Raw genomic sequence first — 12,694 nt, 5'->3', positions numbered from 1 at the left:
AAGATGTGGAAATCAGGCAAAATCAGACTGTGCTCCATTCCTGTAGGCATCTGTTCACTGTATCATAAATACAAAAGGCTGCTTTCCAAATCCAATCAGCTGCAAAGTGACAGAACATTGAATACCATTTCGTTTTTCTTTTTCCCCTTGTTTTTGCTTTCCTTTCCATTTTTATGCTTTAAGGTGTGCTCTTCTTTCTTGTACTCCTCAATAAATTCAGCAGCTATGTCAGCATGTTTATTAACAAATTACTACCCCAGCACTTCTGACTCCAGGAGATCACCAACCTGACACCATTACTGGGGAGGATAAATGAAATTCTCTTTTCCACATGAGCAGAAAGAACTAAGGAAGAAAGGAATAGGGTGATAGGAACATACCAGGAAAAGCACAAGTAGCAACACTACAACATTTAGAGTTCCCTACCACATGAGCCAAGGGTTGGAACTTAGCACTGCACTAACTCTGGGGAATCTCCAGTGAAAATATGACCCATGTGAAATGTTAAAGGAAAGCAACTCCTTTAGTGTGTCTGGTTTTCTTCATAGTGCAAGAAAACCTCCATCCTCTTTTATCACCAAAAGAAAAACACCTATAAGCACCACGAACAGGGACGGACTTTCCAGCAGAGCCTGCTGAACCCCATCTAAGTTAAACCACAGTAGTAAAAGTTATTCACAGTAGTAAAAATTATTCACCCTTTCCCCCAACACCAGGAGTTCTGGAGGAAAGTTTGAGTAAAAAAACTAAAAGCACTCAGACTATCTGAATTATTTTAACCAGATGGAGGAGAAAAGAGAAAAAAGCAATTTGAACAAGGAAATTACAGGAATGCTGATGCTTCCAGTCAGCCTGGAGGTAAGGCAGAGAGAACCATTCATGCTGTGCACGATGGCTTTTTATTCCTACGTATCCCAGCTAGACTCCACAAACACACAGCATGCAGAAATCAGAAGTCAAGAACAAGTTGGAGAAACAATTCAGTTAAGGTTCAACATGAGTTATTGCAGCCAAGCAAGTCAGTTTGTTTTACACAAACTCCTTCACCCACCCCATAATCAATGTTTAGCTCCCATGCACAGCAAGAAACAGGTTCTGTGCTTGTGTGCCTTTGACTCCTGAAGGAGGAAAAGCTTTGAAAATTCTATTATTGGGAAGCAAGTGCAAGACTAAATCCTCATTTCAGAGAGACAAACTCACAGGAAGAAGCAGCTGTTCCAAAAAATAAGACTTTGTGGATTTGTATGGACTGTTGAAAGCCAGAGTTTCATGTTTTGGGCATGTGACAAATGGTGCATCCTTGTGTCCTAGTGCTCCCAGGAATTCAAACATTTGGGTACATCTCTCTAACAGTGACACTTTAGGTTGGCAACATCCCACTTCCAGCAGCTAAACCTGGGGGGAAACAGCCACAACCAGCAGCTCACCTCCTGCCAGAGCAGCCCAAGATTTTGGCAGTTCTACCTCCTCCAAACCAAGGAAAGGAAGGAAGACAGGAACCTCTGTCAGTGAGCAGATGGCAGGAGAAATATTCTGAGACTGTCTCCTGTTGCAGTGGCAAGATGCACAACCTCTGCCCTACCCAAGTAGAGTTGGTTGTGCATTATCTGACTCCATTTTCTACCCCAACTGCCTGCGGTCTGAAATGCCTTGAGTGTAAATAGAACTGCCAGCCTCATCCTCCTCCTCTGCTCCACCTGATCATTGTGCCAGTAGCCATCACAAGCACCAGCTATGAGCAAGCATTCTCCATTTCCTTATGCCTAAAGAGCTCTGTGCAGCTATGATTATATTTTATCTTATTAGTCTCCTCTCTATGCAAGTATAGAGATAGGCAGTTCCTTGGCAAATCATAACTAATTACAATCTTGAAAGTTGAGCTGCATTATTAAAATACTGCTGGAAACACCACCTTCTGATTGGCCTAAATACTGAATTTATTCTGGGCTCCCTCCAATAAGAATTAATCTTTCTGGAGGGGAATGAAGTGCCACCACTGAATCAACACCAGCAGCCCAAGTGACAGCAGGCGACATCATTACTCACCTAAGATAACAGACCTCAGGTCATTGAGACAGGCAGATGTTGGAGGCTGTCTCCCATTTCAGAATAATGGTCTTGTCGTAACTGAGCAGTTATTTTAGGGAAGCGAGGATAAATTCATTACCATTTGTAGGGTGCTCAGCTACCACAGCAATAGAAGCTGTGTAAGCGTCCTGGTACATGCACAGCAGGAATGCACATGGCACTGACACCACCCCATCCTTCACCCAGATAACAAAAGGAGGGCAATGCAATCAATCCACATCCTCAGGAGACTTGCTCCTGTGTTGGTGGGAGCAGCAGTGCTTTGCTATTGCAAACATACAAAACTGAAGTTGAGAGAGGTGCAAGACCAGAATTTCCACCAGACACAAAATGTCGTGATTTATCCCCAGCATCCTTATCTTACTTCCTGGTAACACATGATATGTGAACTTATCAGCTGCTCTTTTTCCAGATTACAATAATCAATACCCTCACCACAAAAAGTACCACATTTCTGCATTGATAGCCAAACTGCAGAGATCAACAATTAGGGAAAACCATTGGTGACATTTAACACTGGATATTGCATTCCTGTTTATCATTTTTAAATGAGACATTGTTGCTTAAAACATTAGAAGAAAACAGTTATTTCAAAACTAGATGGCTTATCCATTCCCAAAAAGTAGGGAATGTGGGTGCAAGTGTGCTCCCTTTATTCCAGGCTTTCCTGACCATCCCTGCAGCTTTGTTCCCTAAATAATGGCTCTTGCAATGATATTGCCACATTCTACACAGAATCAGGTCCAGAAGCCCAAGTGCAGGACAGAGAATGGATTGAGAGTGCTCAAGGTCAGGCTGGACAGGGCTTGGAGCAACTTGGTCTAGTGGAAGGTGTCCCTGCTCATGGCAGAATTGTTGGAATGAGATGCTCTTTAAGGTCCCTGCCAACTCAAACCATTTTATGATCCATTATGAAGGAAAGATTATCAAATATGCACCTAGTTTAGTGTTCAGGTCAGAGCTGTCTATTAGTAAATTGACAGGAATATCAATATCCATAAATCAAGATTTATAAAGTTCAGAGTCCACTTAGTTCAATCTGATCATGAATTATGAAAACAAACATTTTAGAAAACAATAAATTCCCTTGCCTGGCACAAAATACAACCTTCAGGTAGCAAGCTAAAAAATACACTCAGAAACCAAGACAATTTCATGTATTGTTCTATTTTCATATCATTCTCATTTGTCTTTACCCACAGGTATTTCATTTTGCATTTCACCTGGATAATAACCAGGACTACCTGGCAATTGCAAGACCAGTTATTTTGGCAGAAGGTCAAGCTGAACACCTTTTAATTTGGCTGGTTATTTAACTGTACGGATCAACTCAAACCCGCAGCTGAGATATCCATTCTTGCTGAAAGCACAGTTGGAGCTGCTCAGCTTCCTCTGACAGAGCTCTGAAACAATGGGTTTGATGGGGAAGGAAATGCCCATCCAATTCTAATGCCTAATTCCATCTCCTTTCACTCAGGGAGCAAAGTACCAGATGCTCTGGATTTCCTGCTTTGTCAACTCCAGAGCAGTGCTATGTTCAGTTCTCACATTTTGTTATAGCTGTTTGTTGTCTGATAAAATGCAGTTCCTCAGGGACAGCACAGGGCTGTCTCAAGAGAAGTGTATAAATACACCTTATTTGGCAGCAGAGGAACTCAAAGCAAGAAGGTTTGTCTATGGAAAAATGCCAGATCCTGGGGAACAGATTTCTGGGGTTTTCTCTGCTCCCAAGCAGTTACCCACTGCTGAAAATGCAATTATACACAAGAGCACTGTAACAGGCTAAGGAAGGGGAAACCTTACATCATAATCCTCTGCCTCTATCCCTTTATGCTGTCTCTACAAGCTGTGGATCATACTCCTCTCTCAGGCAGCTGAGATATCTCCCTTTATACAGTGACCCCATGGACAACTGCCAGCTTTTGTTTTACACTTACAGGTTCAAAATTCCCTGTGTTTGACTCCAGGACTCTTCACTGACAACTTGTACAGAAGCCCAACTCCAAGTTATGCCAAGAAGATGAAAAGAAGGAGATTGAGTGTCTATAAAGTAGATGAGCCAATTATCAGCATGATAAGTGCTTTGTAACACGTTTGAGGTTTTTTGCTCCATAGCAGTTTGAACAAAACTCAATGTGTCAATGCTTTTATGGATTGATTTGAAGCATTATAAGCAGCTATCCCATGCTCTTTCTACGTGTGCCACAGCTGTCTTCCTGCCCATGTGGCAGCCAGCCATTAATGCAGGGACTCAGGAGTCCCCCAGCTGTGTCCAGCCAAGTTTGTCAGCCTTGCCTTGGAGCAGGAAAGGAGCTCTCACACCCAGTCCCGGGAAGGGAGAGGGGTAACAAACACACAAACGGTAACAGCTGAGGTAACCTGAGCTTGCAGGTACAGATATTTGCAAGTGAGCATCTCCTGTCCTAAATTCCAGTTTAGGTATAAATATTTCTTTTCATACAGCCACATTAACAGTGCTGTGACACCTTAATGGCCTTAGAACCTGAGGTCTTCAGTATTTTGAGTCCTTGTTACACACAAATTCCACAAGGTCCATCTGCCATGATTACTCAAAATCCTAAAAAGACTGCTAACTTTTAGAAACCCACTTGCTGTCTGTACTGTTAACACAGCCTTCATACACACAAGAATTATTTGCTCTTCATTACATACCAGGCTGCAAAGTCCCTGGGAATTAAATATTAACTTTTAGAAATATATACATTGCCATTACTAGTAAGAATTAAGCATTAGTTGTTCACAGCAAGAGAATTAAATAATTTAGACTGAAATAAATAGCTATTATTAGTGGTTTGCTAGGGGTTTTTTTATTTATTTAGACTCAAATGGAGTCTAAGGAATGCAAATGGAGTCTAGGGAATGCTAGGTAATAAAATCTTATTAATTTCAGGAATCTGTGTATGGGTGTCCAATTTTGAGACATTTCAAAAGCTTGAAGATGGATGTTCAGTTTCCTAAGAACAAGGCCCATAAAGATACCAAATTAGACATCCATACACCAACATTCAGAGATAGCAGAAGTTATTTAAACACCTTAATCAGCTTTTCCAAGTGGTTAGAGATACTGAAAACTGCTGTGTGCTGAAAAGATTCACCCCACTCTTAATACCTCATATTTATTTTAGTCTGTTCATAGAACTGTTCTAACCAGCTTCATCGAACCAAATCTTAAAATCCTTATTTTTTTCATCTAGCCAAGAAAATTAATGGTGCAAAACAGTAGAATATTGGATAAGATAGGAGCAGAATGAGTTCCCTTCATATGAAACAGTAAGGCTTTCAAAGAATTAGATTCTTCCATTTGACAGACAATACAGTCCACATCAGACACAAAAAAAAAAAAAAATTAAAAAGCAGTAGTGGGAAAATTTCCAAGACCTCCAAGTAATGAAACAGTGGCTAATAAAGCATGTCTTATTTTTCTCTCCTCTTTGGTGTTTAATATCCTCCTGATTTGTGTACACTAACATTGTGCTAGCTGCAGGACACATGAAGTGACAGAAAAACACAGCCTCCCATCTGGGCTGGTCCCTTCCATCTGGTGATTAGGGCAGGGCACAGTGCAACCATATGGCCATGATCAAGAACCCACTAATATCATCCAGAGTTGACTGGGAAATGCAATAGCCCACTTAGTCTCCTAAGGATGATAAATGCCTCTCATTCTGTTTCTCCTCCCCAGTGGACATTGTAGATTTGTCTTTTTGCCTGCACAGATGAACCTCTAGTTAGAATCACAGAATATGTGGAATTGGAAGGGACTTACAAGGATCATCAAGTCCAACTCCTGGCCCTGCACAGGACCATCCTCCAGAGTCACTCCATGTGCCCAAGAGCATTGCCCAAACTCTTCTTGAGCTCTCTCAGGCTCAGTGGTGCAACCACTGCCCTGGGGAGACTATTTTATCCTCTATGCAAAAAACTTTTCCTAATATCAACCCCAAACCTCTCATGACACACCTTCAGGCCATTCCCTGGGGTCCTGCACTGGTCACACAGACCAGAGATCAGTGCCTGCTCCTCCTCTTCTCCTCACAAGGAAATTGTGACTGCAGTGAGGTCTCCCTCAGTCTCTCTCCAGGCTGAACAAGCCAAGTGCCTTAAGACACTCCTCACACCACTTTCCTGCAAGACCCTTCACAATCTTTATTGCCCTGCTTTGGACATCTCTAAGAGTTTAATAATACCTTTGTTATATTGCGGTGACCAAAACTGCCCTCAGCGCTCGAGCTGAGGCCACCCCAGTGGGGAGAAGAGCAGGACAATCCCCTCCCTTCTCAGCTGGCAAAGCTGTGTGCCTGAGGCCCCCAGGACACAGCTGTCCCTGCTGGCTGGAGTACCAGTGATACACACAAAAACAGTGAATTTTGCCCCTGTAACTGTCAATGAAACAATTAAAAAAACCTGCTAATCTGACCTTTGTACTCAAAGTCCTGAATGAAGCCTCCATCCTACTGAAATGTTTGTTTCTTCACAGGCCTCCAGCCAGGTAATAATTAGTGTTGGCTTCATGCTTCTCGTAAGGCTGATTAATCACTTTATTGCACTACACTTATTAAGAAACTCATCCCCCTCACAGACAGCCAGGACACAGGTGGAATCAATTGGCCCTCCAATCCAAGCACCATCAGCACTGGCCAATAAAGAAACCACCCTTTGGTAAACAAATCCATAACACATTCTACCTGTTCACAACAAGTGCAGCCAGTTAAGGTAATAATGGTTTATCATTCTTTTCTCTGATCTCTTGACAGCCTTCCCCAGGACAATCCTGAGAAAGTTGTGCCTGCTGCTCTCTGTGGCCAGAGAGCTGCTGCCACAGGTTTGTGCTGTCCTAGGAACTCTGAAACCTGAGGCCAAAGTCCTGACATGCAGCACACTGGTGCAACCCAGCCGCTGAAGATTGGAGATGCAGCTCCAGCAGTGATGCAGCAAGAGTGGAGCACAGAGGGCTCTGTTATCGGCCTTGCTTTTACATATTAATAGAATGGGAAGAGCCTGCTTATCTGGCAGCAAACAGGAAGAAAAGCAAGGCAGAACTTCACAACTCCTTGAAGGGGCACCACAGTTGCCATCTAAGTGGTTCTAATAGAACCTGCTGCACTGAGACAGCTTTTAGGAATACCCATTTCTTAGCTGCCAAGTCACTAAAAGCCGAGTCAATAACTCCCAATGGGTCACAGCACAAATATTACATGTGCTGAGAAAACCTTTTTGAAGTTTTGATTCTCAGAAACAGAAAGCAGGGACCCAACATATCACCTAAACTAACAGTTTAGATTGAAGGATTGAGTCTCAGGGGGTACACAAAGTGGGGTTTAATTGCCATAACTGCAGAAGCATTTCCATGTTTTCACTTGTCTGCTATAACAAACCCCCCTTGCTTAGCAGTAAGGGCTGTGGTCAGGTCCTGTGTAAGGATATTTTTAGAGGTTAGAGCTGCAGCCAAAAGCCATTGTAATTCACCAGTGCCAACCTTCCCTCCAAGGTAATATTTGAGAAATAGGACAGCACAACTGCTGGAATGGCTCTGTGTTTTGGGAGACACCATCTTGTGAATGAGATATGCAACTGGAAGATGGTTTTTGACTTCATAGCCAAAAATGATGGCCTGAAACTGTGGGGAGCAAGCATCAGCCTGCTCACAAAGCGCTCATCAGTAGAAATAATTATACAGAGTAATTGACAACTGAGTTTCTGTAACATTTTTAAAGCATTTTTACAACTCTGATATAATAAAAGAACCACAGGACTTCTCTAGGACTCTCAAATAACAAAACCAACATGATAGAACAGGGAGATACTTGGTCAGAATTTAAGCATAATCTGCAATGTTTTATCAACACACTTCTGTGAGCAAGACTTGTCTTTTTTCCTGAAGCTGTTAAATTTCTCTTGCTTTCAATACCTGGGTGCTGCCTTTCAAGCTGTGCATGGAGCCCTCTTCTGGAGAAATTTGAACAAATAAAAGCTTAAGAATGCAGCAGTGTGAGCTCAGCATTAGGGGAAAGAGTTTGAGGACTAATTTTCTCTATTCACTCTAATGACAAGCTTGTAAAATCTACACATTTTTCCAATTTACTTGGTTGCAACCCAGTGAAACGTGACAGTTATTGTTAAAATTATAAAAAATATGGGAGCTTTTCCTCACCCTGTAAGCTTTACTTACAAATTTTGAGTCATCTCTCTGCATGAAATGCATAACATAAAAAAGGAAGCCTGTCAACAACTTTTGTCTTAAAACAAATACTTGTATATAGATTTAGAAAATACCCTTTGGGGGAAATGTAAAAGACACAGAATTTTAATTCTATCAGATCAGAGTATGCATTTACTGCTTACTGTACCCTGTATAGTGAACTGCATAAGCTACCAGAGTACATTTAGTTTTTATTGTCAGCTTCAGATCAATAAAGCTGTATATTATACTCATGCTTTGGAGTTTTAAAGGCAAGTCTGAATTAAAGGATTACTTGAAACATCTCTCTCATTTATTCCAGCTAATGCTCAGTTTTCTTTTTGGTGAAAACAGAACAGTTGGTAGTAGTGTAGACTAAATCTTTGCAAAAGGAAAAATTAATTTATTGCTCACCTGTTTATCTCAGTTTTTGCATACATACTTAATGAGCTGCTTTGATATGAAAAAGTGCTTCTCCATTTTCATCCTTTTAATGCCTCAAAAGGCAAAGTTTTTGTACTTTAAAAACACAATTGAATTAGAGGCAGACCAAGAAAACACAAAACCCAAGTTACTAATTTTAGAAATGGGCTTTCCATTAAAAATAAACCTTTTACAGTCCATGTTCCTATTGACATAAAAGAATTTCCTCAAACTTTTTTCTCTACACTGCAAACTTTGCTATCATTACTTTGAAACTAAGTTATCGCTATCTTCTGCCTCCACAGAAAGATTACTAGATTGCACCTGCTTAGAAAGAATCCTATCAAACTTGGTCCTTTCTGGTTCCGCTAGCATGGCGTTATATGAGACATTCTTGCTGCTCCTAAGGGAGAAAAAAAGAGAACGTGCAGAACAAGATCCCTAAATGTGTTACAACCACTACACAAGCAGATGGCTGCATTTGTTTAATATGTTGTTTCTCACATTCTTCTGTTTACTTTTCCTGTCACATGAAAGTTGTGTATGTGGGGTGTCAAAGAGAAAAGCCAAACAGTGTTTCAGTAAATCCCATCTCTTTCCCTAGCATGGCACCCGCTCCAATTCATGCTTTAACCTGCCAATACTCAACAGCCTAGACCTGCAGACAGAATTACATACACTTCCATATTACACTCTGATTCATTCCCCAATTCATTAACTCTTAGACATGATCTGGAAAGTAAACTTGGACATGCACTAGCTCACATGGTGGAGAGAGACATGGCCAGATAGAGCTGTACATGCTGAGAAAGGAGGCAGAGTGCAATTTGAGCAATTAAGCTGGAAGTAAGGGTAAAGTACCACAAGCTCAGCCCTGCAGTACAGCAGAACTCATCTCAGCCCAGCCTGGGGAGAAACTCTGAAGTATCCCTGAAAGTCATCAATAAAGAACAGAGGGTGTTTTCAGAATCAGGTGCAGATTTTAAGTAATCATTATTGTTTAAAAAATGCCAGCTATGTTTCACAGGCCCTTGAAGTCCATCCTCTTGTATCACATAAATTCTGCTTTCCTACAAGCAACCACTAAAGAAAATCCAAACTCAAGCTGATTAATTCAGTGGTATGTTGGAGAAGCTGTACCAAAAAAAAAAAAAAAAGACTCAAAACAGAGAGAAAGCCAAGCCAAGCAGATGGGAGGTCTCAAAGCCAAGATGAGAGCACCAGTCCAGTACATCCACAGGTTACCCTTCCACTGCCTGTGCCCTCTCTCCCCAGCCCCTCTGCTCCCTGAGCATTGCCTCCCCCTGCCAGCCCAGGCTGGCTCTCAGCCCACTTGTGGTAAGTTCTCGTCCCCAGGAGCCCTCTGGGTTCCCCCCGCCCACAGGACAGTGCTCAGCCCTCCCTGGGCAGCAGCTGAGCCAGTCCTGGCAGAGCCAGAGGCTGCCCTGGGAGCAGCAGGGAGGGAGCTCAGCCCTGGCTGGCAGAGTGGCCCAGCCAGGAACTCTCCATGTGGCACCAGCACACGCTGCTCGGCACCAAACCCATGGCCCAAGGCAGCTGCTTTCATTTGTTCCACTCCTCGGAGCCGGGCTGGTATCCCGAACCCACCCAAATGCCTTTGTGCTTGCTCACTCCCAATCCAGCCACGGAGCCTCCTGCTGTCCCACAGCTCCAACCACCCACATCCCTGCCCTGACTCCTGACCAGGTTAAACCAGGACCTGAGTGCCCTAACCTTGATCCACAGCATGTGGATCACAGCATGTGGATCACAGCATGTGGATCACAGCATGTGGATCACAGCATGTGGATCACCCTACTGCCTCCTCCTCCTCCTCACACACCGTGCAGCTGCTCTAGCAATAAAGCTCTCCCAGGGGTGATCCCTCACCGTTTTTCTCCTTATTGCCCTGTTTGGGATTAGCAGACCAAATATCTGCTGGAGATTGCAGTTACACGAACATGGGGGGTCAAGCTCAGTGTCCCAAGCACTTGTTTGACACTAAACCCCACCAACCCTCCAAGGGTTAACAAACCCACTCGATTCGAAAAGGAATTAACTTTCATCCCTGCTCGGTGCAGAAGATCTCAGCCCACTGACACTGAACGCAAGTTTACGGAGCCCCTGAGACAAAAGGAGGGGGAATGCACTGAAGCTGGACAACAACAAAGGATTTCCAGCCCTGCTCTGAGCTGCCCAAAAGTGAGCCCTGTGACAGCAGCGAGAGGAAAAGAGAGTGACCAGCTGAGAAGTGAAAGCCCAGCGAGTCCCTGTGCTTTGACAGGCAGCAGCAGCGGGGCTCCGGCGGCTCCGTGTTTTTAAGGCTGGGTGTTTTTTCCTCTGCTCTCTGGCAGAGGGGGATCTATTACATTTAATAAGAGAAAGGCTACACAGCAAGTCACTAACGGAGTGTTACACATCTATCAGGAGAGTACGGCAAAGGGAGCCTTTTGCAAGGTCTGATTTTATTTTTCCTCCATATTCCCCCCCCTCTAATTCTTTTATTTAAAAAAAAAATAAAAAAGCAATAAATAACGTGAGCTGCCTGTAACAGTCTATAAACCTACCACCCAGCACAAGGCACAGAGAAAAGAGGCAAATCAAAGTTGCAGCATTTGATACGACAGAAAATATTGCCGCTGCAGCTGCAACCGAGACACTTGAAAGATTCCCCCTGCCACCCTTCCTGAAGGGAAACAAAAAAATGCTATATATCACACAGCAAATTGGTTGTAATTGTAAATCAGGGAACTATGAGATCCTGCATTCCTAGCAACTGGCTTAGAGCAGAGATCCTGCATCTTTAAACAGTAATTCAAGCAATGTATAATTACTCAGAAATCAGAGCTGAATTACAAATACTTTCAAATCCAAATGCACAAAAGCAGAAAGATGAAAGAAAGCAAGGAAAAAACCACACATTTCTTACCTGGGACAGCAGAAAAGACAGAGTAAGTTGAGTTTTGTGCTGCATTTTGCCAGACTAGAAGGTACCAGAGGCTTTTTCATTCATGCACTCGGCTGCACTGAGCATATTTTCACTGTGAAACAGCCTTTGAGAAGAGACTCTGCCTTGAGAGCCAGCCAACTTCCCAAATAGATCAGCAGCATCATCACTAAAGCATTGGATAGAGTCTGATGACCAGAACCAATGGCTTTACAAGGATGATTTCTTCACAAAGCATCCCCATTTTGCATCACACATATTGAGCAAGCACCTCTACAAACACAGCACCTTCAGAAAGCATTTTTGCTTTGGTGTATTTCTGTTTAGTTTCCACCTAACATCATGCTTTACATATCTCAATAGTATTTTCCCTTTTACAGAATGGAATCGAACAGAGATAAATAAGAGCAACTCTGAGCACCACTGCAAAGAGATTCTCTTTATTAAAATGTTAATAAGGTAAACTTATTTTTAATAATTAAAAAAAATGACCTCTGCAGTTTTGGGTACTTCCAAGCCTTAGAAGGAGAACACAGAGAGATTTTTCAGTGCAGCAGAAATATAGGTTATATTTTGTGTTTTCCCCTCAATCTCACAAATCACAACCAAGACAGATCCATTCTAGCCTGCAGAAAAAATGCATCGTAAGGCAATAGATTTTATTAACTGCTCAGGTAATGGCAGAATTGGCTTTTAATTAAACAAACTAGAATCCAGGACAGAGTCTCAAAGGTGCATGTCCTTCAATTAGAAAAACTTTTCCTGTTTGAAAGAGGGAACCTGCTTTCTCTGGATTGGTTATGTTGCAGCCCAGCAAGCAACACAGGCAGATGGACCAAAGATTAGGAGTGAATTCCCCTGAGTGCATTTCCAACTCCACCTCCCTTGCCACTCCCCAGTATCACCACACTCCAGTCCTTTTCTGAGTTGCCTCCTGGCAGTCACCAAGGTTACTTAGCAGTACCCTTCCCCCATTTCTAGAAGGATCAAAAGTCTCCTCAGCTCTCATCAGTGATGTTTTTCCCACACTTGCTCAT

General features: G+C 42.7%; 1 protein-coding gene across 2 annotated transcripts in view; it reads right to left on the bottom strand.

Moving 5' to 3' along the window:
• The window catches only part of CDH13 (cadherin 13), a 449,240-nt gene extending 437,463 nt beyond the window's left edge, over window positions 1-11,777 (bottom strand). For both annotated transcript variants that reach the window (XM_036390362.2, XM_036390361.1), the window contains exon 1: window positions 11,640-11,777. In XM_036390362.2, coding sequence (XP_036246255.1) covers window positions 11,640-11,684 — 45 coding nt within the window. In that variant the 5' untranslated portion in view covers window positions 11,685-11,777. The remainder of the gene's footprint in view (window positions 1-11,639) is intronic.
• Between the last annotated feature and the right edge of the window lie 917 nt (window positions 11,778-12,694).

The sequence above is a fragment of the Molothrus ater genome, chromosome 12 (genome assembly GCF_012460135.2).
Source record: "Molothrus ater isolate BHLD 08-10-18 breed brown headed cowbird chromosome 12, BPBGC_Mater_1.1, whole genome shotgun sequence".
In the NCBI taxonomy this organism is placed as follows: domain Eukaryota; kingdom Metazoa; phylum Chordata; class Aves; order Passeriformes; family Icteridae; genus Molothrus; species Molothrus ater.
This window is presented reverse-complemented; position numbering and strand designations above follow the sequence as displayed.